The sequence below is a fragment of the Pleuronectes platessa genome, chromosome 3 (assembly GCF_947347685.1).
Source record: "Pleuronectes platessa chromosome 3, fPlePla1.1, whole genome shotgun sequence".
In the NCBI taxonomy this organism is placed as follows: Eukaryota; Metazoa; Chordata; class Actinopteri; order Pleuronectiformes; family Pleuronectidae; genus Pleuronectes; species Pleuronectes platessa.
The window spans coordinates 10,889,139-10,916,795 of record NC_070628.1 but is presented as its reverse complement, the minus strand read 5'-3'; the positions used below and the strand labels follow the sequence as shown (position 1 = coordinate 10,916,795).

The 27,657-nt window shown below is 40.5% G+C and overlaps 1 protein-coding gene across 1 annotated transcript; it reads left to right on the top strand.

The window, feature by feature from the left end:
* Positions 1–38: 38 nt before the first annotated feature.
* Positions 39–27,599, top strand: tet2 (tet methylcytosine dioxygenase 2). Its single transcript, XM_053419474.1, has 10 exons — positions 39–599; positions 17,465–20,386; positions 20,468–20,558; positions 20,665–20,758; positions 20,859–21,067; positions 21,236–21,386; positions 22,108–22,197; positions 22,508–22,645; positions 22,817–23,171; positions 23,420–27,599. Exons 2-10 carry the CDS (start codon positions 17,509–17,511, stop codon positions 24,781–24,783), a joined length of 5,370 nt encoding a protein of 1,789 aa, XP_053275449.1. The 5' UTR covers positions 39–599; positions 17,465–17,508; the 3' UTR covers positions 24,784–27,599.
* The last annotated feature ends 58 nt before the right edge of the window (positions 27,600–27,657 follow it).

Here is a 27,657-nt window from a genome sequence, read left to right as displayed (position 1 = left end):
GAGGGAAAAACCCTGAGTCACTTGGCTTCCTGTCTGAGAAGAGGAAGGGGGTGGAGGTGCCCAGAGTCAGACAGTTGAGACCAGTGCAATATTCAACATAAGCTGCACTGGGGGGAGGAGTCCTGTCCTGCTCACCGAATCCATTCCAGTGCTTCAGGGCAGCCATCATGGTGTTCACTATTGAGTGCGGCTGAGGGAAGAAGAAAAAAAGAGGAGGGAGCAGAGAGGGGGGAGAAAACCCATCTCTTTGTGTGGGAAGGACTCAGCAGGAAAGTGATTTTGTGATTATTAAGAGTTTGCCAGCAAGCGAGGCTCTTCCCCCTGACCGGCAGCAGCATCTTGTGCCCTCGGCGTGCCTCGGCTGCCTTACGCTAGGGCCACAAATGAGCGTGCTTCTCAAGCCGGCAAACAGCGACACCCGGGCTTCTCCTGATGATGAGAGCCGACGTCAGAGCGGTTTCCATGAATATTGATGTGGAGGATAGTCTGTTTCATAGAAGAACAGAAGGAGGCAAGATGGCTGCCCTTTAGGATTTGTTAAAGAGGAGATCCAGACGGTTTGTTGGAATTTCTACAAAGTGGAGGGACGTAAAAAGGAGGTGAGACTTTGCTCGGAGGCTTAATACTCTTCTAACCCTAATCCCATGTAACCTTGTCTGTATTGTGTGGTGTTTTTCTGTATCAAGGGAGTGAAAGCAAATGTCCCCCACCGTAAAACCAAGAGCTACATAATAAGGAGGGGATATTAGATAAAGCTACTCCAACATGGCTGACGATTTTCTTTCTCTTTTTTTCCCTTTTTTTGCAAGCTGAATTTGAGAGAAACATTTCCCTGTTTTCCAGTGTGTGGTTTTCAGACCATATTCTTGCTCCTTTTGAATGCATCATAGAAAATAGTCTAGTTTGGCTGCTTGTTCAGGAGTTTTTCTTGAGGCATAAAGCAAATGCCGGTGTACTGTTCTCTTCCAACATTTCAACCGGCTGTTTTACTATTAGGCTCATCTTAGTAAAGGTGTGTTTGAGTATTGAATGTGTGTTTGTGTGAGTGTTTGTGTAAGAGCATTTGTTTTAAGAACAGAAACATATTTATGCATAATTATTGGTTATTAGAGAAATAAAATAACCTTCGTTGAATATGTTGAGATAAACAAAGTACTACCCCATGTGGCTTCTTATTTCCACGTCCATAGCCGTGTACATGTTTGTTTGTGCCGTTCACGAGGGAGACTGTGTGTAGGAGAGTGAAAAGTCCAACCAGGACATGTCCAGCAGTGAGTGCACACAGTGTCTGCAGTGGCATAGCTTCTTGCTTTGTGTATCTCTGTGAATATGCTTTCAATGCTTTCACCACTGAATGACAAGAGGCAACAAAAGACAAATCCCAAGGAGAAGCAAAAGAGAAGAGAATGGTGGTGGCAGAGAGTGGTGAAGGCAGGCAAGGTCAGAAAGCTCTGTTGGAGCTGAAACTCAATCCTACCGCACCATTAACTGGGGGCAAAAGAATGGGAATTCTGAGGCAGGTTTTTTTAACTACCGGCTAAACAGGGGATAGCTGCCTGAGAGCTGCAACAACTTCAACCAATAGTAGCTAAGCAGGGTTGTATAATGTAATGCAGTATAAGCAGTTAAAGGTTAGTACTATCAGCCTGGTGTGTTATTTTGTAAACAGAGCTATTGGCAAATAGATCATTGACAACACAAAGAGAAATGCGACTCTCTTTGTGATGTCTCATCATTTTTTAAGGAATCCGTTAAGAAAAAAAATATTGGAGGGATTACAAGGAGATAATCACCCATAGTTGAGTGAGTTTGTATACTTTGGAAATGCAGTGGTTAATAACATATTTACAACAGGTAACTTCGTACGAGTTGTAGAACCTCTGGTCTTATCTCAAAAGCAATTAGCTAATTTGTTGTTAGTTGTTTTTCCCCTGAATGAACTAAATACTACTTATCTGAGTGGCCCATTGGAATATAACGGGTCTATCTCTGGTTTGTGTATTGGGTTTGTGTATTGTCCTGACTACAGCTGTAATGTTCCAACAGCATGGCCTCAGGTGAAAAGCTATATAAAGGCAAGCCTGGGGGGTGGAGAATAATGACCCACTATTAATTGGGCCCAGTTTAACAGTCTGGCCAGAGGAGCAACGCAAGGCTATAGCTTTACTTAAAGTTCTCACTGAAGTTTTCTGAAAGTTTAAGGAAATACAGTCATAGTGAAAATAGTGACAGTGAGTTTCTATTAGAGAGAAATGCATGGATAAATGAATGTCAGGGTGAAAGGGCAGTCAAGTCAAAATAATCTGATAGCAAAGCTTTAAAGTGAACAGATGAAAGAAAAGAGGAACCTTATCTATTTGCCAAAGGTTTTTTTTCCCACTCTTCTTATCAACCCTAACCCCAAACCTAACCCTAAAATGTATCTGCTTGTTGTGGATGAAAATCCTTGTGAACTGTCAGGAAACTTATGAAACAACAGTGGTGGTGTGGCTCTCTGACGCAAAGGCATGACAGTGTTTTGATAATGCAAGCATGGTCATTGAGTGTAGTGTCAACACGAGTGCTGAAGCAGTGGTGTTCTCCATAGAATCCATGAAGTATGTTGTGACTGGATGAGATCAGTTGATCCACACATTTGTGTGCATGTGGGTACCATTGCCCCATTTCATAATGTTAAGAAGTAAGAGATGATAGATAATGTCTCATGACCTGATGAAGTCAAATCAGTTGGATTTTTTTTTCTTTTGTTACCAAACATTTGAGACACAGCTCTGTAACATGAACATAGAGTTTATTTTAGATTTCTTGATTTATTTTTATCTAATCCTTAATCAGATGGAATGTTACATTCCACTCCATATGTACTGCCTAGTTTGGATGGATTGCCTCTAACCCAGTTCTCTGCATACCAATGAAAGCACATGATGCTATAGTTTGCATGTACAATTTGTGTTGCCCTTTGTGTTCAGCTGGCAGGTTTTAAAAATGATAATCCTGAACTGCATAACTCACATGTTTTAAAACTGAAAAATAAAACCCCCACAATCTTACTGGGGAGGTTTTCAAGAGTCTCCGCATGGCTGCTGTTGCAGGCACCAGAGCATTAACGGGCCTACAGGGGGCTGAGTGGGGGAAGGGCCAGATAGATCAATCTCTTGCACATAGCTTCTCCCTTCTATCCACACCTACAGATAAACCCTTGCGGTTGGATTGCTCCTTCGTCATGGCCGTAAGTCCCCTTTATCTCACTCCAAGGGGAAAAGACAATATCACCTTTCGGAAGAATGTCCAGTTGCCATAGCGCGCTACAACAATGCTGTCTACTTACAATACCCAAGCCTTTACCCAAGCCCTCACCTCTGACCCTGCTCTGTCCAGCCCACGCATCATATTTCCAGCCAGGGGCAGTTGCACTAGTGACACAGAGTAACAGGCCCAGTGGTAGGTTAGACATTTTAGATTGCACTACCTGCTGGCTTACTGGTCCATAGCTCAGCTGCTTTCCTGAGACAAAATGGCGAGATACTGAGTGTTTTTATTGATTTCCACAATATTGATTTCCCTCTTGTCTGCTATCGGGGGTTGTTTTTTTTTCCTCACAGAAAGCAAGGGAGGAGCTACAAACCACAATGAGGTGCTTCTGCAATGGAATCTGAGTGTGACTATGTTGTCACTATTTTAGCTCACATTTTATATATTTGTAAGGAATTTACCATCAGCAATGCACAGCTGTGTGTAGTTAATGAATACATAAAGCTGCACGGTGTTAGCCTCATGCATCCTTGTGGAGAATTAAGGGAGAGAGTTGAAATGCGGCTATTTTTAATTTTACTCACCATAATAATAGCACACATTTAAGCATTTAATGGTTATTCATGCTATATGTATGAAAGCAGTTGGAGATCCTGCTGCTTCGTAGCAGTGGGATTCAGAGTTTTGTGCTTTTCTACTCTGAAAATATATATGTATATATACAGATACATATATATACTCAAAGAATTATGTCAGTGATCAATAAATAACCAATCAGACTCGTGCCAAGCCCCAACCAGAGTCTTTCATGAAGGCTCGACCCGTTTAAAAAGTCTGTAATGTAATAAAGGCTTGGGAATGGTCTTTCGTACGTGACTGGATATGGGCAATACCAGAATGTTTTTTTGAGTCTGAAATACAAAACACTTTATCAGTAAATTTCACAGGGTTAGACAGATTGTGAATCCCGACTATGACTCGTGGCCTTCTTTTTTCTCAAGGCTGTGCGTTGTTAACCGGCTGATGCGTAATTATGGAGTGAACGTGATAAGGCACTGTTTGAGTGGCACAGGGCTGGCGGGAGTGTTGCTGGCCCTGTAAGCATGTATCGATGTCAGGGTTTACCTCAGGGGTGAGACAGCGAGGGCACCGACTCAAAAGCTTCCTCCACGTGAGTGCGCGCACATGGCCGCTCTGTTTACAAACACTATCGTGGCATTCCGCAGAGAGAGGAAAGTGAGATGTTACGTAACGGCCTCAAAGCGAATAGCATCTCTTCCCGCTTCCCGCCACAGCGCTCCTCCTACGCTTGGACAATCTTCTTGAAAGCTGTTTTCGCCGGTTCCGGTGCTAGAAGATAAGATAAAAAATTAGGAGACATGGCCACAACAGCGTCTGTGTTTGAGAACGTGGCGAGACTGAGAGCAAGCCTTTTCTTATGTTGATGCCAGTTTGATAATGAATAGCTCTTACGAAGGTTACAGCCTTTAATAGTGGCAAATTGGGAGATTAAAGTGATTACATGATTTCATAACCTTGTTTCACAGCTCTTGCTTTGCGGTATGACAACTTAACTTCACTATTTGCAAAGTGTTATGGGTAGTGTCACCATAAAACTAAATGCTTATCCTAAAAACAAACATTTGTATGCATCCAGACAATAATACAGGAACATTTGACTCCAAAGGGAGAAACATGGTTTGACCAAAATCCATTTAGATAACGTTTCCCAATTCTAGGAATAATAAAATAATAATAGTAATAAAAACGTTTTAGCGAATGAAACTGAAACAAAGCTAGTGCAATTGGAAGAGATGGTGTAAGAAAAATCAGTTAGTAAGTGGAACAAGGTGCAGATCAAAATGATTCACTACAAGGACACGCCCAGAGGTGCCCGTTAAAACAAAAGCATGACGGGTGTGGAGATTGAAGTCTTGAACACAGGCTGTCAAAATGCTTACAAATCTTGTGACCTGACCTCATGCTAAGATCTGACCTTTGGTAAGACTTTAATGTCAAAGATTTCTCAGTTCCCCTAAAACTAAACATGTGACGATGAGGAGACTTTGTAAGAGGTTACATTTTCAAGCTGTTGAAAGGTTCATTGGTTTCAAGATAATATAGCCTGTCAAAACTCATCTTGATCTAGATGTATATATGAAAAGCAATTTCAATAGCTAATGCCCCTGTCACATGATATGCAAAGCTCTGTCATAACAGAGCTATCTCAAAGGCGACCACGCTGATCCAAACAACTGCTTCTGATGGCTGTTTGGCCTTCTCTGAAATGGCTGTCAGATATGGATGATTTTGCTGCTGGGAGCTGTCATTGAAAGGTTAGGCTCCATGGCCCCCTGTTGTCTACACAAGAAGCACAAAGACAGACAGCTGGTCCTGAATGTCATTGAGAAGCGTAACGCTACCAAAGGCTTTGAATGACATCACTAACTATTTCTGGGGGCTTCAAGTGGCTCAGGTTCACTATTAGGTTTCCTACGTGGAATGCACGAGTGTGGCAGCTGGTGTCCTTCCGAGTCGGGCCACTCAATGACAATCACGTTGGATTTGTATCCATGTATGCATTTGTCCGATTTTAGCTCTCAGTCTGAATGGATAGAGACTCCTTCCAGGATAATACCCAGCATTCATGCACAATTTGCATTCATACACTACCCTCCCCCCTAAAACTAGTCTTAGAAGTAAGGTCAGTACAAATACAGATTTATATGCAGGGAAACACCAATCAACATGGCAGAATTTGACTATTGTTATTCCTGAAGCTCTACCATATTAGGATCAAATGTTGTCTTTAAGGGAAATATAAAACAACACACAAAATGTAAGTACTTTCTTAAAATTTGAGTGGAGCAAGAAGTGCACTTCTCAGTTTATACATCCTTACGCTGAAGCCCTGAATCACAGAAAATATCCCTCACCCAGGAGGATTTGTGATTTCTATTCAATGAGAGTCACGTGACTCCCACTCAGTGGAGGGAAAGAGGGCGCTTAGCAACAGCGGCTTAGGTCAGGCTGCTCAGAAACCAATGAGGGAAAAAATATCTCCACAGTCGCTTTACAGATAACAAAAGAGGATATAGGAGAAAAGTTACTCTAGGCACTGCTATACTATATTTGTGGCTTTATTTTTTTGGAATAGAAATGCTTTCTGTTCACAGTGAACTCCTATATGTAGCTCAGCCATACCAGTCTGTCCTGGTACCTATTTAAAAGTCCTTCCCTGCCATGTTGTGCTCCATTTTTTCATTTTCTCTCCTTTGAGTCCCTTTGCTCTGTTTACTGTTCACCTTCACTTCCTTTTTAATTAGTAACTGGTTTGGATTTAGATCATGCAAACAGAAAGGGAAATTTGCTATATAAATGTGCTTATAGGGTAATCACATGCCAAGACTTGCAGGCTGGAGGGTGAATTAAAGAAACATGGGATTCATGTTTGTTCGTCAATTTGCTGTGTGTATGAGTGTTCCATCTCATGCCAGATTGTAGTGGGCAAGACAATGAATAAAGAGGAAAGGGTCAATAAGTAATGAGTCTCTCATCTAACTAGTTCAGCTTAGAGAAACTACACTATCTTTCTTGTTATTGCTGAAAACATAAATGCAGAAGCTAAAGACAACAAACAAGAAGTGCAACCTAAATTTAAAAAATGAGAGTGAGACATTAGTTTTTGTCTGGTTTGTGGCTAAACACATTTCTGAATGCAGTTATATACATGGATCTGCAGAAGTGCAAATGTAGGTTCCTGAATATGTGGCACTATTGATTTACTAGCAGGATCAATGCATTAAGCACATGTGCACACCCCAGCAAAGCAGCCTGCTCTGCAGTCAGCCATGCTGGGGTAATGTTTAGACCAGATGGGCTCTGGAGCACTCATAAGATGGTCGCCATGGCTATACCATGTACTCGGAAAGAAATTAACTTTGCTCTGCACACAGTTCATCGAGTTAGTCACATATATTGACTGTTGCGTAGACAAAGGTTTGAAGGGCAAAGGAGACATGCAGATTGCAAGGAAAGGTGCAGAACTGTGAGGGGTTGGGGACAGGTTAGTGGGTTTGTATGCTCAGGAGCCAAATTCTTCATTAGAGGCTCTATGTGATGCAGCTTGAAGGCACAGAAAAGGGATTAGACTCTGAGCGCAAACTTTGCATAGTGTGCTTCAAAGTTAGGCAAGGTTTCCTCCAGGCTGTGGTGATTAAACAGGAAAAACCACAACTACCGGATTAGATCAGGCAGTTGGATGACTCAGATGGGCCTATCTACTATCAAGAATGACCTCTTCTTTAAAACGTTCAACATCAATTCCTACATATTTGAAGGAAAGGCTGATGATTAATAGATATGATCTGTGACACTGGCCCCGAGGTTTGCACAGTAATTGTTTTGCAACTTAAGTCTCAAGTCCACCTCAGTTTTTGTATGCGAATCTATCGTTTGTGTCATACTGGCACTTAGTAACTTAAGGTTAGTTCTTAGTTCATGATTCCCTGCAAATTCATGACCCAGTTTTGTGTTAAAGAGTTACGCTTAATTAAAGATATGAATTAATCTCTCATTTGCTGTTGAAGTAGCTGTTTCTGAAGATTTGAAAGTGCTGAAAAGATCAGACTGATTCAAGTAGACCAAGTTTAAAAGTACAGTAGTACGTGCAAGGAGGATGTTTTTTTTTTGCAATTGTTGTGTGTGCGGTTATTCCACAACACTTGCGTAACAGGTTGTATCACACATGTACAGAGGCAGTTTGTTCCTGTCAACAAAGACTGTTGAGTAATTCATACTAATATGTCATCTAAACAACCTTAAATTCCATCTCACCTTTGCCATTATAAACTCGCTCAAACCTACTGACATTTAAGGCCATGAATCTAAAAGCATAAAAACATGCAATATCTTCAAACTAAATTACATAATAGGCTACACCATACGTTAATGTACTAATTCTCTATCAGTATTTTCAACTTCTTCATCAAGCTCAACAACTTTGAGACAAAGGTTTGTGTGTTAGCCAGCAACATGCTGGATCCACAATATGAACAGTGTCAAGTAACAACTGTCAGCAGTTCATCCGGTTCAACCTAAGCCATTAAAACTAGACTGAGTAAACCAGTCTTGTCCTTGGGTCTTTTAAAGGTTGCCACAAATCACAGACTCCTATATATGTTTATGTCCTCCTCACTACTTCCTGATCTACACAAAGACTGGAACCCTTTACATCGTTATCAAACTATCTTGGATTAATGTTGACGTTGATCCTAATTATGATTATGAGTTCTTAAATATGGTTTATTGTTGGTGCCAGATTGTCTCATGTATTTCCTTTGTTAATCCCTTTTACTTGATGTAGGTTCACTAGTAGCCCAAAGCTCTGTAGATTTGGCTACCATTAGCCAAAAAATGGGGAGGTAAGACCCCTTGATATTTCCCTTAACATAATAAGTAGGCTCATATAACATAGTAGAAATCAGACTCTAGATCTGCGGGTTAAGATTTCCCTCAAAAGCACACAATAAATTGTTATCGGTTTACGATTGATAAAAAAGAAATCAATTCATTAAAATAACGCTGAGTAGTTCAAATTAACTTTGAACTCAAATAGTTATATAGTAAGTTATTGGAAGTCAAAATACAATCAAAGAAGGCAGACAGGCACAAAAAGCAGTGCAAGCATAAAGACTGCAGTGGGAGTCTCCTGAAGTAGGCCACATCTGTCTTGCATTAGACATAAAGAACAATGTAGATTGTGCAGATCCATTTCTCTTCTGGAGGGGGAGGATATTCTCCAGGGAAGAAATTACAAACAGAAGTGTACGTCCTCTGTGTTTCTGTGGTAATCCATTAATCTTGTCTTCAAATTCCAAAAAGAAAACCAAGAGCAAGAGTATAGTTTGCATTTATGTGAGTACATATATCACAGGAAATCTGCTCTACCTGACTCTAAAACTAGACTTCGGTTTGAGGGGTACTCTGGTCACTTCACCAAATCAGATTCTCATGCTTCTGTATTCATGATAATAACTTACACATGTTTCTGCATCTATTCAGTCATTGATACAAAAGATCACAGCACCTTAAAGTAAAACAGACGGTGTATGACCCAAACTTAGGAAAGATAGATCAACTGTCAGTTGGGACAATTAGGGCAATATGTGTATCAAAAACATCTGGTGAACCACAACACTCTAGAACAGTGCTACAACTTCACATGTCAGATTACCTTTCAAATTTAAAGCAATAGTTCACCATGGGAAATATGTCTTTTCATCTAGTTGCCAACAGTTAGATTAGATCGTTACACCCTTAAGTCTCTTCAGTAAACACACAAAAGCCCAAAGACTAGAAAAAGATGAAAACAACTAGCCGGGCCCTGTATAAAGGTCTTCTAGGAAATGTTGTATTTGACATGTTTAATCTATACCCAAATAAAAGTTGTAACAAATGGCAAGTTGTGGTTTTTGGGGAATTAGTGCTGAGCTATAACTTGGCTGCAAGCAGTGAATTCCTGGATAACCTTCATATTTTTAGAACAAATGTGAGACTCGAGAGTAGTGTTGTTTTCAACATCAAGCAAACAAACCATTTCCCACAATTTAAAACTATTCCTTTGAGGGGAGAATAAAACAATCCGTCTCTCTGATCTGATAAATGAGGAAATGGCAAAGATCTCCGACCAGTGTGTGTGTGGTCTACTTTTATGGTTTTTTTTTGTTCCGGATTTCACTTTCATGTTGGATTTCTTTAGATTGTTCCTCTGTCAGCGGCTGTTGCTGTAAGAGTGTATTGATGCCATATGTTGTAAAGGTTCTTAACGTGACAGAATTGTAACAAGATCAAGGCACTCCGAACAAATTTTGACCCGCCAAGTAAATTTGGAGGATTACAGAATCCACTGAAGACACTGGGCGCTTCTGTTTCGCAGCCAGGGTGGAGGGTGTCATATGTTCAGACTGGTAGAAAAAAGGAAAGACATAGAGCACAAACAAATTGCATTGTACACAGTGCATGTGTGTGACATGTGGCATGCTGTAGTCACAAGTGTTAGGTGGCATGACTGCAAGAATCTGTGCGATGCAGAAGATGAACATGTGTCCTCCCGCGCCTGATTAGTTTTAAACCGTCAGTAACAACACAAGCTACCAACACTTTGCTTCCCATTGTGCTTTATGACTTGGTGTGTTGCAACCTTCCAGACTTTGCAGTCCACCCCCCTTAACTTTTTCCCTAAAACTCTGTCCAATGGAGTAAACCCCCTCAGATCATATGCTAGCCATATGTCATGGGTTGTCATAATTCAAATTCTACACGGATATCTGAAAGCATAATCAAACACTGCCTTAAGTTGGGCAAACGTGTATGTTTCAGGCTGTTAAATGGTCTTGTGTCAAAAACTGGACCAGACATACATAGTTTGAAGGTATAGTCTAAGCGCTAAGATCAGCAGAAATTCACTGTAGGATTTAAAAATGGTCGTGAAGTGGATGTGCAGTGTTTTTGAGCCTACATGGCTGCTATTTACACAGCCAGCTGGAATGCAGAGTTGTGAAAATGTTGTCAGAGGTCATGAGGTTTGCGGAGCCGCGAATCCAGCTTTATATTTTATGGGAGGGATTTGAAACAGTGCAGAATGCAAGTCATCTGACCTAATTAGACTGGTAGAAGTCTCTGGGGGTAGTGTTTCACTCACAGTCTGAACTGTCTAACTCCAGTCTGTCATCATATTACATTACATTACTGTATTACCAAACAAGGACTTGTTTAACCTCCATTTCCTATTCCATAAAGCTTTATGTTTAGAGAAAGATATGTGTTAGTTAGTTATCTCTAAAAATTTAATGGGGGATTTCAGTAAATTTCAGTGGCTCAAATTAGGCTTATACCATTTATATTTGTTGTTATTGCCATAATTTTATTTCCACTTTGTTGAACAAATGTAGAACTACTCTCTTTTTTACTTTTGATGGGACATGGAAAGCAATAGAGGCCTAAATAACTATTTCATTGAATAGTTCTTCCAAGTAAATTGCATTTTATTACAATTACTATTTTCATATAAATTGAATTAAAGTCTGAGTTATATTAAATCAATATCAAAACTGGATTTAACTTTGGATCAGTTTAATAACAATCCTTAATCCTCCTTTTTAATGAAATCAATTTTAATACTTGGCCTTATACAAGAGTTAGCAATGCTGTGTTATCAGTGGCTAAATGATAGCAAACTAGCTAAGAATAGCAAGTGATAGTTACTGTTGACTTGATATTAGAAATTACTAAACTTCCGGCATTTACTGCTAACAGTCAGAGCTAGGTAAATGCTATACATTACGTTTTAATATAGTTCTATGGGTTTGTACAGACTTGTAGACATGAAGTTGCAGTTCATTAAAGTTAAAATTTTCAGTCAGATTACCATATGCATGTATGTAATGAAGGGACTTTGTTGTGACCCGCTTCATATGGGTTCTACTTAGCCTACTAAGTGCTGTGAAAATTTATAGTCTCTGGACTGGATGCATGCTCCATGTTCTTATCTTTCAAACAGGAACATGCAAATGGGCCCATTTCAGCAGAGAAAAGGAAATGTTCACTTGAGAGTATGGCTTATTCTTGAGTCTATTCTGCAAAACAGGGGTTTGCCTTGGCAAGTGTGTGTTTGATTTACAGTTCTGCTCTACATCTCCCCTTCTCTCCCTCTTCAACAGCAGGGCTCTTTGGCCCAGCTGCCTAGGCCTCAACCTGAAAGTGCAGAGACCTGAGTCTCCCGGCAGCTGCCGTTAGCGGTGAATGTCACATACGGCTGCCAAGTCACGCCAAATAGAACCCATCTACTATGGCAGCTCTCATATTTCACTGGCTCTTGCTGGGAATAACAAAAACACAGTGTGTGTCCAGTGGATTAAACTTTGTTACACATGATAAAGCTTCACACGACCAGAGTCGATATGGATAAATAGTCATAATAACTATGATTACTAGCTGATTCTTTACAGCCTTGTATGGACATACTGAAACATTTTGGTTACTTTTGTGTTTGGTAGAGCAAAGCTATATTAAAAAAAGACAATTGTTAAAATAATACTCTACTGTCATGTGCATTAACTACTGCCCTTAAATGACTTCTGCAAACTGTGTCCATTGTTTTACAACACTGATCACACTGTGTCTAATAGTCCATCCTTGCCCCCAGGCTTCAAAGCACTAAAGCAACTGACCCTCCATAAATGACAACAAATACATGCATAGGCTGTAACTAAAGGCCAATTTCTACAACAGCCAGCTTCATAACTGCACGGACTATTTTGATGGACCGGACAGGAAGGAAGTAGATGAATGGCAGGAGTACAGAAGAATCTGGGGTGTAATTACAGGGCAGAGAGCTGGAGGTGAGGCTCTGTGAGAGGGAGAGAGAGGGAAACCAAACAACAGCCTACAGAGACAAAGAAACTGACATCTGGAGGGAAAGGAAGCTTTGTTGGGAATCCAGTTCGAGCTAAACAAGCCGAGTTATATCATGACCTGAAACAGAGTGCACATTTCCCTGATGGACATTATCTACTTGCAAGAAAACCAAAATAGATCAAGCACCACAACTTCTAGCAGGCAAACCCTCTACATTCACAACACCACAGTGCCTCTGGTTTAGTTTTCTGCTCTACTTCCAGAGCAAAAATAGACCTCCCTCTGTATCATATAAATAATGAAGGAAATGCAGCCAGTACTCCAAATGTCTCAAAGCAAGCACCTTCAAAGCTGGATTTATAACGTTGCGTAATTGGTGTGAGTGTTTGTACGTGTACAGGCGCACGCACGCAAGCTCAGCTGGGATCTCTGGCTTTGTTCTGGGTTTGCAAAGATTTTTTTTGGTTGTCAGTGTGGGTGTATCCAACTGTGACAAGCTGCTTGGCTCCGCTCGGTCCTTTGTAAAGCCTGGACTGTCCCTTAGGACTGGAGCTGCACTGAGAACAGCTTAGCACTGGTGTTCACCTCTTGACTTAGTTACTGATTTACAGACTGCATCGAGGGCCAGACAAAACAAAAGAGTAGTCACATGGGGTCGGGAAGTGGTATTCACCCGCTTATTTCATTGTTTCATTTTCAGGGATCAGATGCTTTTCATGTGAGGGTAAAAAAAAAGGGTGGGGGTATCAGCTTAAACCTTATTCTCAAAGCAAATCAAGTTAGAATAATGTTTTAATAGTGAGTTAACTTCATGAGAAAATTGAAAATACGAAACAAAAATGTCCCTCTTTGCCAAAGTTGTGAAGTGGTTTGCTATTCAGAATGTAACATCCCATTAATTTGACCATCCAGTTTAGACATGGTTGTTTAAGGATTTCTTTGGTCTAATGAAGAAATGAAATGCTTGTTTGAAATTTGGGAAATTATACAGTCACAACTTAATAGCTCTTTTATAGAATATAGTTAAAATATAAAAACAACATATTTAGGAGTTTTTTAAAACTCAAATCGGTGTCCTCTAAATGAAAACAGCCTCAGTTAATATTTAAACGGACATTTTCCTGAAATGTTGGCAAATGGAAAACTTGTTAGTCATTGTCAGTCACTTTTCTTGGTCTGTCCAAACAGCACATTTAAAAAACAAGAAGAACTGCTGCAAATGATAATGTCTGAATGTGTGTATGAATAAGATGCCTTCTGGATGCAAAGACCATTTATCAATCCTCCAATGAAGTCAACCCCCCACACATTTCAATTTTACTAACTGACATAATCCTAGAGGCTGTGTCTCTTTTGATTACAATGCTGGTGGTGGGATCCCGAAGCAAAAAGGAGATTAACTTAGCAACTTGTTGCCCGAGCAGCTCATGATATTCATGGTCCAGCAGTGTCTCAGTATAACTTGCAAACTTATTGTCCACACTCATTGACCATAGATTCTTATTTCATAATAAAAACACAGATATTCCCTTAAAAATAAATCACAATGGTGCATTCAGGGAAAATGTTAAGCTTTTATCTTTATAATGCCAAACATCTAGAAAACTAACACAAAGGGTTAATCAGTAAAATATATAATTAATCTTTTATCTGCATGTTATGTTATACATCCTTTTAATGGTAAATGCATGATAGCTCTATTAGAGTGATGTTAACATCTTTTGACTTCAGTTGGATTCTCCATTTTGTTGTGATTAGACATTTCTCTTCTATTCGCTTGTTTGACCAACTATCTGATAGCATAGGTTAGCACCCCCAAAAATTGATTTTCATCAAGTTAATAAGCAGTTTTTCTAAAAAGGAAAGTTCATATTTGGTGTGAAAGAAGCGCCCACTTTCCTCACTGCAGATGGAACAACACCTTTCGGACTATTTTCTCCAACGCTTGACCTGCGAGCTGTCTTTGTTTTCACTGTGCAGCTTCTCTCTTCAACCTGCTAACAGGCAGCTGGCCTCTCTGTTGTGACAACGGTGGGAGCTTCCAGACACCCTTGTAACAGCTTGGCTCGTTAGTGGGAGATTTAGCACTCTAACTTTGGGGGTTTGGAGGGCTGCTAATATCCTGGAGGGGTGATTGAAACAGGGAAGGAGATCATTATGTTGACCAGCTCGCCTTGGCAGAGCTAAGCCTGACAGTTTTCTGTGTAGATGGTCGTGATCCAGATGGTCGACTGGGCTACTATTGCATTGGAGTGATTTTGTTTTTGGTCCACTTGTCCTGGTTGAGCTTTGTGGTTAAGGACAACTGAAATCCATGTTGTCTCTACAAGATTAAAGTATGTTGAAGTATTTAATGAAATGGAAACTTTTCAAAAGTAAATCGCCCCAAATTAATATCTCTGCTGCTGATGGGTTGTTTGATACATATTTCTCTAACCTATATTAACTGAGTAAATCAAATTCCCTTATACTTCAGACTTTTCCACGTATTGCATAGCATTATTGTATCCTTCCTTTGTTTACAGTCCTTGTAGCCCGTACATTAGATGATTAATCGAGTCAATGCATTTTATGGTTCAAAGTGAATCTGAACATACGCAAGAAAATGTAAAAAACTCTAAATAGGTTATCAAGCAAATGCCTTTTGCCAGAATCATAAGCAGCTATAACTGGTTCCAGATGTGACAATTGCGCACCATTACGCTAAATCAAACATGCCATGTATCTCAAATATTTTAAATTGTGAAAATGCAGGCTGTTAGACTTTGTTGGGTGTCATATTACATAACAATTCAACCCAGAGTTCAGGTATTCAGAGTAGATGGTGGTTGTGAAGCTGGAGAGGGCTTCCAGTGGGCTTGTACGTAGGCAGAGGAACCACCAATCAAAGTCAGGAAAATGCATCTTTTATTGTGTTGAACATCTGCACGAAAAATAACCCTCAGGGACAAGTACAGAGCATTTGAAAAGATAGCAGCCCACACTACATTTGAAACAAACAACCTAAATGTAAAATATTTGTTAACGACAGTGGAGAGAGTTGAAATCGAGAACATGCATTTCAGCTGTAAACTGACCGAGATGCAGGCAAGATACGAATGTTAGCATCTGAAGAAAAGGAGAAACTGAACTGGAATTAATTTGAATGACAGGTTTGTGACGTATACTGTTGAAGATCTGAACTCCCTTCATCTCCTGCAAACCATGAACCTGAAGTATCAGTACCTTCAGCTGCCATCTTCTGTCAGCCAGCTTTAATGCCCAGCACTAACTCTTTTACTTTAACACTTAATAATTCTTGGCCCCCTCTTGGTGATTATCAGCTGCCCATTCCTTTAGCATCTGCAGGGAGTTGCTCATAATTATGATGGATTAGACTGCGGCTCTTTGTGCCTGTGCAGTGCAATTGTTTTGCAGATGCTGCGGATGTGACATGCATTAACAATGAAGGGCGGCAGAGAAAAATCAATATTCTACTGGAATCTATTTGCTTTTGGCAGGGAGCACAGGGAAAACAAAATGAAACTATAAGCTCAGTCTGCCGCTTAACATTCTGAAGAAATCTTATTGAATTATAGAAATTAAAGGCTATCTCTCTTTCAGCTTCTTATTATTTTTTATATATTTTTCGTAAACTTTGTGCAAAACATGTAATTTGATAATATGAGAATAGTCATTTTCTGGACATATGGACTTAGTTCGATTTATGTGGGTCTATCAGACATTGGGGTGGGTTAAGATTCTGTAGTCATTACTTCATTACCCAAAGCTTGTAACTTGTGTATAGCCCTTAACAAAGGCCTCAAATTTGAGAACTTAATTGTATTTGCAAATTTGACATTACAAAGAGGCAATGGCGAGGAATAGAACAGAACAGCTGAAGAGCAGCCAGCTCCTCCTACCATCTATCATCTGTGACATGAACCCTATGTCCTTCAGTCTTAAATAAATTATACTTTTGTGTTTTGATTAATATATTCTATCTTTTGGTACTAAAACAAATTAACCATTTGTTAAGTTTAGTCCATATTCAAATGAAATATTCAAACCCTCTTCAAACAGGAGAGTAATGGCACTTCCCTAATATTGCCAAATTTTTTAAACCTATTGAAGAGTTGGTGGGGGACAGTAAGTATTTTGGCTGTTGTAGTTGTAGAAATAATGTCCACATATAATAATGAATAGGAAGTGAAATGCCATGAAGTGTAGATACAGGGCACCTAAAAAAAATGAGTGAAAAGAATGGTGTAAATGTAGATCACTGATTGTTAAAAGTAAAAGTAAAACTCGAAACGGTGTTTCAAATGGTCAGCTACAATATCTCTGCGATAACCTCTAGTCTGCATTCTCATCTTCTTCTTTACTTTCTATTAGCAATCTGCTGACACATTCAGTGCCAAGTGTAAACACATTACTTTACTGACCCTCCCTTCATTCAGGCCATATTCAGACTAAGTGGTTTATCAGCCTGGTGTGATTAACAAGTATAAAATCGTTGTTGTTGGTGTTTAAGGACCAAAAAGGTGGGTCTTCCATGCATGTGCATAGCTCCATAAAAAATAATCCTGTAAGGAATGTAGTACCCAGGTTTAAAAAAAAAAAAAAAAAAAAAAAAAAACCTTACACTTGACTGTAAGATGGATTTTGTTCACTTGAATTGTTGGAAGTAAATCTAAACTTTATCCTATATGTTATATTGGCTATGCAGCATAACAATTTCACTGTATCACATTTTGTTAATTCTGCTTGAACAATGAAATAACTAAATATGTATCTCCTACATTGTGCCTTGCAGGACAGACAGAGGGCAGCCCTGTGGATGGAATCTGAGCCGGCCAGATGGAAACAAAACAGGCCAGACATGAGGCGGAAGAAAGTCTGATATTAGCACAATTTGGCCAATCTCGAAACCTCACACACAAATTACAGAATGGAGATCCGTCTTCAGAGGGAGATTCTCTGCAGAACACCGGGGATACAAACTGGAACCATTACAAGCCCAATACAGGTGCCAACTCCATGAAGAGGCACAGAGAGAATTGCAACAGCCCAGCTTCAGGACAAGGGCTATTTGATCAAGGAGCCTACATGATGAATGGAGAATTGATGAACGGAGAGTTGAAGCATGTGCTCACTGAGCAATCCTTAATGGTCCACCAGACCAAAAAGCTTAAAGTAGACACTGAGATTCAAGGTAATGATGACACGAGTTCTAGTTTGTTGGCAAACTTTCCTGAGTTGACAAAGACAACAGAATTTGATTGCAAGGCCCCACATAGAGAAGTTAACTTAGACAAGAGGAACTGCAATTTCCCCAATGGCAATGTTTTCTGTCTACCAAGGAATAAACAAGTTTCAATTCCAAACGGTGCTGTATCGCCTCCCTCAAACCTAGAGAGCACTCCAGGTGACCTTTTAGAGAAAACTCTGTCTCAGTATTATCCTGAGCAAGTTTCAATTGCACAACAAACACCTGGGTCAAACCTCGATGCTGTCAATGGTTCACTGGCAAACAAGATACCCAGTGAAGGTGCTCAACACCCCTCTTTAACCTCAGGTTTGTCCAATTCAGACCAAAGGCCTGACTCACAACAGCAGCCGCCTGGAGCATCTGGCAGTGCTGAAGGAAGTAAAAATTATAACTCTGTCAACTATGGAGTGAATGGATACTCAACGAGTTTTGCAGCAGAACACCAGCAGCAACAGCATCAGCAGCGGCCACGTTCTTACTCTGGTCAGGATGGGATGATATCCCCTACAAATACTGCCAACAGCTCACAACAACATCCAAATGGCTCACAGTGTTACCCAGATGACACAAATCCTCAAGGTATATATGTGAAGGCCAACCAGGGGTTTACTCAGAACTCTTTTCTCGAATGCAGTGCTCCTCTACAAACACCAGAGGAGGGTGGATATGACCCCTTTCCTAGCTCTGGGATAGATAAGATCCGACAAAGTGAGGGACCCAGGTCTGGTCAGCATCATGGCACTGATGGGGGCCATCAGTTCCGGATGCAACCCCAGGACTTTAAACAAAATGCTGAGATGCCACATAGAGACGATAGTATGGGGCCCATTCTACAGGCGCCATGTCATCCTGGATTAGAAAATGGGATGGAGAACACATTGTCTAAGCAAAGAGCTAACTTATCATGTCCGACTCCCCACCAGAGAGGCTGGATAGAGCTGAACTCTTCACATTCTCCCCAGCAATCTGGAAATGGCCCGTCACCCCAGGCTCAAGAGCAGGATATGTGGAGGGGCTACTCTGCTAAACCTCAGTCAGAGCAGCAGGCAGCTAACCAGCAGATTCGCAGCCAGATGTTGGAAATGAATTCACCGCAAGGATTCCAGACACAGGGAGTTTTCAGAGATAGCAGTCAAGGGTCTAACAGCTTCCAGCAGCAACAACATGACTGTCTACCAGCCCAAACTCACTGTGTGCCAGCACAGCACAACACTGCCCCTGAGTGTCAGCAATCAAATGCTAAAGCACCTCAAATGCAGCAACCCCAGAAAAGACCTGAGCACCATAACTTTCCCCCAAATCGGCAAGCAGACAGCCACTACACCACCCAGATGCAGTCAGAACACTTATGTGAAGACCCTGACCTGCAGGATATACTGTCACCTGGGCTTTCAACAACAAAGCAACAACAGCACTGTCATCTTCAGCGGCCATTGTCCCACCCACCACAATTTGAAGGGCAATCCAAGTCTACCATTTACAGACCACGTAGTCAGCCTGCTCCAGGTCAACAGCAGCTCCAACCTGCTCAACCCAACAACCAACATAATCAGCACACTGACCACATAGCATTCAGTTACAACAACTCAAAAGAAATGCAACAATTACAACAACAACGGCAATATCCACCAAACTCAGGCAGCAGTAACCTCACGCAATTCCAACCACAGCAGCCTATCAACCACTGCCACCAGCCAAACCACACAGACTTTCCCCAGTCCTCTACACATTCACAACCTCATTTACCACAAGGTGCATTAAACCAACAGGTATCAACACAAATGTATCCTAAAACTGAACAGCATCTGCAGACATCACATACCCAGTTCCAAAGGGGGCCTCGTTTACCTCTGGGACCTGTGAGTCCCCATGGAGACTTTCAGAGGCACGCAGCCCTTCGTATGCACCTGTTACAAAGGCAGGAGCGTCAGGGCCCTGTTCATTCTCCCAAGAGCACTAGTGACCACAGCTTCAGGGCTGTGAAAATGGAAAATAATGCCAGATTTGAGCTCCCTTGTTCACAGCAGCAGGAGCATCAGTTACAGATGCGAGAGGCAGGAATAGATGGAATACAGGTCAAGCAGGAAAATCAGCAATCCCAGTGTGCTCAGAGCAAGAGGCAGGACAGCATCTTGGCCTCTATGGAACAAAGTCTGAGGCAGTACCAGCTTTCACCTGTGTTCGAGAAGAAATCCCTTGTCATCAATCCAGCAAACAAAGTCAAAGTGGAATCTTCTGGCCCTGTCACAATCCTTTCAACAAATACTGTCCTGGGTGGAGTTGAATCATATGCAGCTGCCTCAGCCCCAGTAGCTCCAAAGAGACCACATGATTCCACTCCTAAGAAGGAAAACCTCCTACAGAGCTTTATGGACTCACCTATGAAGCTGCTGGATACACCTATAAAGAATCTACTGGATACCCCCGTGAAAACGCAATATGATATTGCATCCTGTCACTGTGTTGGTAAGTCTCATTATGTTTGTTTTTAAACATGATTGATCAGTTGGTGTGTAAATATTAATGCATGTTTCTTTATGACCTAAGAACAAATCAGTGAGAAGGATGAAGGGCCATACTACACTCACCTGGGATCAGCACCTAGTGTTCCTCTTATACGGGAGATGATGGAGAAAAGGTAAGCCACAAACTAGTCCTCTTGAAAAAAATTAAATCGTGTGCTTTATAACCACTGTGCACTATTGTACCTGTATGTACTTTAATGGCTATACTCCTCTTTGAAGGTCTGGTCTCACTGGTAGCGCACTCAGGATTGAAAAAGTAATATTTACCGGCAAGGAAGGAAAAAGTACACAGGGATGCCCCATAGCCAAATGGGTAAGAACTGATTGTATATTAAATTTTTGAAGTAAGTAAATCAGGTCCCATGTATTTGCCTCAAATATGTGCCCATGTTCAAATAACAATCATGTTTCAGGTGATTCGTCGATCAAGTGTAGACGAAAAGCTACTGGTGCTGGTGCGGGAACGTACTGCTCACACATGTGAGACAGCCTGCATCATTGTGGTAATCCTGGTCTGGGAGGGCGTCCTACCCAGCGTAGCTGACCGCCTCTACCTCGAGCTAAGTGAAACTCTGAAAAAGCATGGAGCCCTCACCCAGAGACGCTGCTCTCTCAATGAGGAGTAAGTATTGGCACTAGAAAACTCAAAAATCCTTCAAATATACATGTTACATGTACCAAAGACTTGAAGGGTATCAATTCCCTATTGGATCCTCACTCGCCACTTTTGCCTACCAGATTTAAAATGGACAAAAATGACTAATTTAAACCTTGTGTCTTCCCCCTTCAGGAGGACCTGTGCATGCCAGGGGCTAAACCCTGATGCCTGTGGGGCATCCTTCTCTTTTGGCTGCTCTTGGAGCATGTACTACAATGGATGCAAATTTGCCCGAAGCAAAATCCCAAGGAAATTCAAGCTACTAGGAGATGATGTGAAGGAGGTATTTCATCTAGATTTACAATAGTAATCTAAGTGTGAATAATGGATACATTAAATTAACATGTTAAAGTCACTGTTAAGGATTTTTTTACCATAGTAACACAACTGTATATGCCACTAACTATTATGTATAATGTATATTACATATTATATCTGTACAGGAGAATAGTGCCTGTCTAATTCCACAGATACTCCATTCTCTCTTTAAACACTACCCAAGGTCAGGTTATAGATAAAGGGCCAAACAGTACATTGTAGTATCTACGTTGAGGGACTTTCATATCTAACTCAGATGCGCCAGACAGAGAGGCACCAACTTCAACTCTTTTGCATATTTCACTAATGGAAAGACGTAAGGACACAATGTGATTTAGGAATGCATGTTTTAAGCTTAACTATTCAATAAGATGCCAGCACCTACATGTAACATGGAGAGTGACAGCAATTCTCACCATTCATGGATGTGCTGTTGGAATGGGTGACACAAGTAAAGGGAGATATACTCGGATGCTGTGGGAGACATCTTGAGACTTGGGGGTGACAATTGCTCATGTTGCTCCATTACCATTGTTATATTGTTCCACCTTCTGGTCACCTTGATGCATCAAGTCTACATTAAAACCTTCTGCATAAGACATCAGCTGTTGCCTGAGTTCTCCTTTCACCATCTTCCAGAAAACTTCACTTCCGGTAACTTACGAGTGCAATTTGATGTCTTTCAGGAAGAGAGACTTGATCACAACTTGCAAAACTTGGCAACCTTACTGGGTCCCGTGTATAAAGACTTGGCACCTGAAGCTTACGGAAACCAGGTGAGTATATAGGAACATTGAACAGGCTGTTTACTAATCCCAATCTACAATCTAATGATTTATCAAAATCAACAAAACTTGAAAAATAATACCCTGCTTGTCAAAAGTATCAGTCATCACATAATACATTAAAATAATGGTATAATATATCTCATACCATTCATCAAATTTAACACAAATGCATACATACAAAGAAATGTAGCTTGCATGCCGACAACAATCAGATCCTAAAAATGTGATTGGGTATTTCTGGAAATAAATGCATGACTAATACTGTTCTAAAATTCACCTCCTGTTTTCCTGGACACAGGTAGAACATGAACAAAGGGCACCAGATTGCCGTCTGGGCCACAAGGAGGGCCGACCATTCTCTGGGGTCACTGCTTGCCTGGACTTCTGTGCCCACTCTCACAGAGACCTCCATAACATGCAGGGTGGCAGTACGGTGGTAAGCAGAACCTGGGCAATGTATATTTTTCCAAGATTTAGGATCGAATAGATACTGAGACTTAAAATACACATCACTTTATATACTTTAATTTCCCATGATTAGAATGACAAAAGTACTTAATGTCTGTAACATTACTAAGTGAGTGTTTAACTCATATCCATTTTACAGGTGTGCACATTAACAAGTGAGGATAACCGTGAGATTGGAAAGATTCCAGAGGATGAGCAGCTCCACGTTTTGCCTCTTTATAAGGCTTCCAAGACTGATGAATTTGGCAGTGAAGAGGGTCAACAAGAGAAAATCAAGTCAGGCGCTATCCAAGTCCTGAGTGCATTTCGCCGCCAGGTGCGCATGCTTGCAGAGCCCGCCAAGTCTTGCCGGCAAAAGAAGCTGGATGCTAAAAAGGCAGCTGCCAACAAAAATGCCATGTTGGACAGCGCTAATGATAAGGCAGAGAAGGCCCTCCTGGCTAAGTCAAAAGCAGGCACTTACGAGAATATCACTCACGGCACTCCTATGGCAGGTACTGTAGGCATTTATTGTTTATTTACTTACTGTTTAACCTTTATTACACATTTTTTAAATTGTCTTGTGTCTATGTAAAAATGCATCTCTTTGTAGGGATACATTGTCAATGTGCTAAATAAATTGTAAGAAACTCTAAGAGCAATCAATCTCCAAAATTCATACCTGATGATTGAATTGGCGGTTGGTGTAATTTTTTTTGCTACTTCTCAGGCGTTCATTAAAAAAAACCAACATCTTTTTTAGGACGTATTCCAGGTGCAGTTGGAGCAACCTATCATCCAGGGCAGCCAACACACCACCTTGGGATCCATCCTCAGCAACTACAACAACAGCACCAGAGTATTCTACCCCCTTATCCTGGCTCCCCAAATGCAGCCAACTACCCCAGGTTCCCTAACCATCCTGGGTCTTTTCCAAGCACTTCCAAGCCAGGCAGCTTGTATCCCCACCAGCCGCCAACACCAGCCAGCCCTTATCCTTCCCCACTCCATGTACCAAACTCTTACATTAATGGATCAAATCGTCCATACCCAGGTTATCAATGTAATGGAGGAATGCCCCTTGACAATTACCATCCATACTATACTTCAAACCAAAAGCACCTAGACATGTACAGACAACAGCGGCCAGTGCTTTATTCAGAGCAGCAGTATGGTGCACATCAACGTTATGACGTCACTTATCCCCCAAGGTACAATGAGCCAGGTTTACAGGTCAATGGTTACAATGCATGCAACATGAGGCCAGTTCACCCCATGAGACCCTATGGCCCTTATGGTCCTAATGGAGCCTCAGAACCCCAGTTTATGGACCCCCTGTCCAGAGCACCATCATCCCATGGAGGTCTAGACTATACAGCTGCTGTAAGCAAAGGCAATCAGTATGGAGGATACCAAAATCCATACCTGTCTCGGAGCCCTCAAATCTTACCACCAGGCCAAGATCCTTTCCATATGCAAATCAAGACAGAGCCGGGCATGCCTAGCCCACAGATTTCTTCTCAGATAAGTGGTGGGTGTTTAAACCGCGAGACACAGCCAGGGGTAGGTCTGCCTAATGGAAGCCTCATGGGCTCTGGTATAAAGCAAGAGCCTGGAACACCACCGACACCCACAACACCAAAAAAACCAGAGATGTGGTCAGACAATGAGCACAACTTCTTGGACCCAGATATTGGTGGTGTGGCACTGGCCCCTAGCCATGGCTCAGTCCTGATTGAGTGTGCAAAACGGGAGCTCCATGCAACAACACCCCTCAAAAATCCAGACCGCAACCACCCAACACGCATCTCGTTGGTATTCTACCAGCACAAAAATATGAATGAGGCCAAGCATGGTTTGGCACTGTGGGAAGCCAAGATGGCAGAAAAGGCTAGAGAGAAGGAGGAAGATGCAGAGAGGAACGGTGGAGAGGGGACACCTAGCAAGGGCAACAAAAAGGGGGTGAAGCGGGAGCATGTGGAGTCGGATCCCAGTGTTCCGCCTCCTTACAAGCGTTTTATCCAGGCACTAATGGAGGGATCCTTGTCATGCACAACAAACACCTATGTCAGTACATCTCCATACGCCTTCACCAAGGTCACAGGACCTTACAGTAAGTTTGTGTAGAAAACACTCACGATGAAGAAAAGTGAAGGGGCTGCATAGATGATAAACAAAGACTTTAAGCACCACTGGCCTCATTTAAACACTCCTTCCTATCCATAATGTTAACAACAGCATTGTACAGAAAAAGGAACCCGTGAACAGATGAAATCACCTTTCACATCAGGTCTTTCACCTCTTTAACAATCAAGCTTTACGAGTTGACCCTACCAAGGATGTATTTATTTTAGTTTGACAACTTTTGAAAGATAGTGTCAAATTCTCTGGTGCTTTTAGAGAGATACATAAGGACCTATTTTTACAGAAACAAAGTTCTCTTTCTTTAATGGTGGCTTTAGTTTTCTTACGAAAATTTGGAGATGGCGAACTTGGCATGATACACTGACTTTGTAAATTACAACATTCATGGTGCTAAAGTGTGCTTAATACCATTTCTTTTAAATCAAATGCCTTCACACAATACCATAACACACTCTACGATTGACACTCAATCTCAGCTGACACTGAAAATATTATCCCACTTTAAAATCATCAGCATCATAATGCTTTTGGTCAAGTCGGTGCTTCTTGGACCACTTTTTAATAATACAAGTTAAATGTTTTGGTAATATGGTAATATTTTTAAATCATAAAATCTGGTTTTATTGCTCTTATAACAGTAATTAATTCCCTAGCATCATGGCATTTTGATTGACAAATTTATAAAGAGGATTGTATGAGCAATCCATGAAATAAGTTGAGTTCACAATGATCATTGTGTTGGTGCTTCTTTCCCTTTCCTATGTCATTTTTACTGTAAATTGAGCCATACTAATTGGTGCATTTTTAACATTGAGAAAAACTTTGCAATTGTGTTATTTTAATATTTACCAGGTTTACTATGTTGTTAGCGACTGTTTTTAATGTTCCCTACTGTAGGTTCATTGAACAAACCTGGATTGTGAATATTTCGTGTAGTTTTGTCTATCGTGCTTAGTAAATATGCTTTTTTACACTGAGGAACATGAAACAGGGTAGGCTCAGTGTCAGTTTCAGAGGGCAGCTGGCTTGCTGTGGGGTCTTTAATTATTGTAATCTAACTGTAATATAAACATTTGAGATTTGTACAGTAAATTAATTTCCCGTTTTGGAATTGCTGTTATAGATTGTGTTGTAAAAATGCAATCTGTATTTCTTTGGGTTTCAACTGACTTTTTCATAAGGTGCTATTCAACCTACTAGACGAATACAATGTGAGACTCTTGGGGCAGTGAGAAGGCTTTTAAATAATGTTTAGTACAAACCTGTAATACCTCAAAATTAGTTTGGCAATATGATTATAACATATTTTTCTTTCTTCCTCTGTACATTACTTTCAAAATGTTGAGAACAGCTCGGCTTAAGCCCACTTAAAAAAGGCATAAAGGTTCATTTCCTACTTTCTTATCAAGCTCCTAGAAAGTATCACTTGATCTTGAATCTTTGATGTTACTGTAAAATCAGGGACATTTTAAACTAATTTTGTACATCTTCATCGCCTGTATTCAACTTGTCATCTTCTCATTCAGGGACTTGCCATTGCATCCCAAGCTATTGTCTATTCCACACAGATGAAATTATTTCCCTGCAATCCTTTAGTTATATTTTAGCTAGAATGATGGTGGTAATCTATTAAAAGTAATTGAACATATATGCACTGAGCTGATTAAAGGGAAAGTATGATATTGACTAAGTTAATAGCAATGTATTTGCTTTTGCTTTGAGGAAAGACCAGGGCAATGATTAACGTAATTGCACATCTTTGTGCCTGTGTATAGTTAAATTTATTTATAACCACTAAGCAATTGTATAATGATTTTATTCCCTGATTAATTAATGCGACATATAAAGAAATGACCCATGTTATGGTAACAACCTTCCCCACTCTTTAACGTATTCATTTTCTGCAAGCACTTCATTTCTTTTTCAGGAAAAAAATATGTAACAAAGAATTACAAACATTTTATTTAAACAGATTGTAAATGTGTTAAAAAATAAATAAATTATGTCACAGTGTACATACCGAGAATTTGTATTGCAGGAATACAACTAATTCTTCGAAGTCTAATGTAGGTTCTTCTTTTCTGTCAATTTGACCCACAGCTTCTCTATCAGCAATCCTCATCATATCCTAAAATATCCTTTTGACTCTTTCAGGTTAAGAGAATGATCATAGTTAGATTATCCAGGAAGTCTTTGTAAATATTACGGTCACTGTCACAGCGATGTTTACAGTTATAGTATCCTGTTAGCTACGACATTAGAAGGTCTAGTTTTTTTTTCTTTTAACTGTTCCAATTTTGTAAAATAAATCTACATTAAAATGTTGAATTTCATTGTACAGGACCCAGCTACAGTAGCAGGTTGTGGTTGAGAAAGCCGAGGTGTCTAAGATATAGCGGGTTACAAGCATAGCCATACTTGAAGATGCTTCAGAGTGTTTCTAAGTTAGTCAACATTACTTGAATAACTTTCTGGGTTTAACTTGCGCACTATATGTGCTCAGCTCAAAGGTTAAGCTAGCAGTTGATACACACTTGTTTTTTTTTGCAGTTAGACACTAAAAAGGTATAAAAAAATATAAAAGTGCAACTTTTTGCCTGTCATTTTATTTTTTTAAGGCTTTCCTAGTTCTTCTGAAGTTTGGTATGCTACAAAAAATGGAATTAAGGATGGGTATTAATACTGTAAGTATTGTAATGTACTGAATGCAGTTTATTTGAAAGCTGTTTATTATATCATTCCTGATATTGCTGAGATGTGGGTGTTTTTTTAATAAAATTTATATTTATTTAATGCAATCTGATTTGTTACTCCAAGTTAATACTACTATCTAACATGTTGAAGCTTCTAAATGTG

What these genes read in the sequence shown, in the direction of transcription:
- tet2 (XM_053419474.1), top strand. Translation starts at nt 17,509, where the DNA reads ATGGAAACAAAACAGGCCAGACATGAGGCGGAAGAAAGTCTGATATTA. An exon ending in TGCATCCTGTCACTGTGTTG is followed by an intron (nt 20,387 to 20,467) that starts GTAAGTCTCATT and finishes TTATGACCTAAG; the next exon opens with AACAAATCAGTGAGAAGGAT. An exon ending in TCACGGCACTCCTATGGCAG is followed by an intron (nt 23,172 to 23,419) that starts GTACTGTAGGCA and finishes CATCTTTTTTAG; the next exon opens with GACGTATTCCAGGTGCAGTT.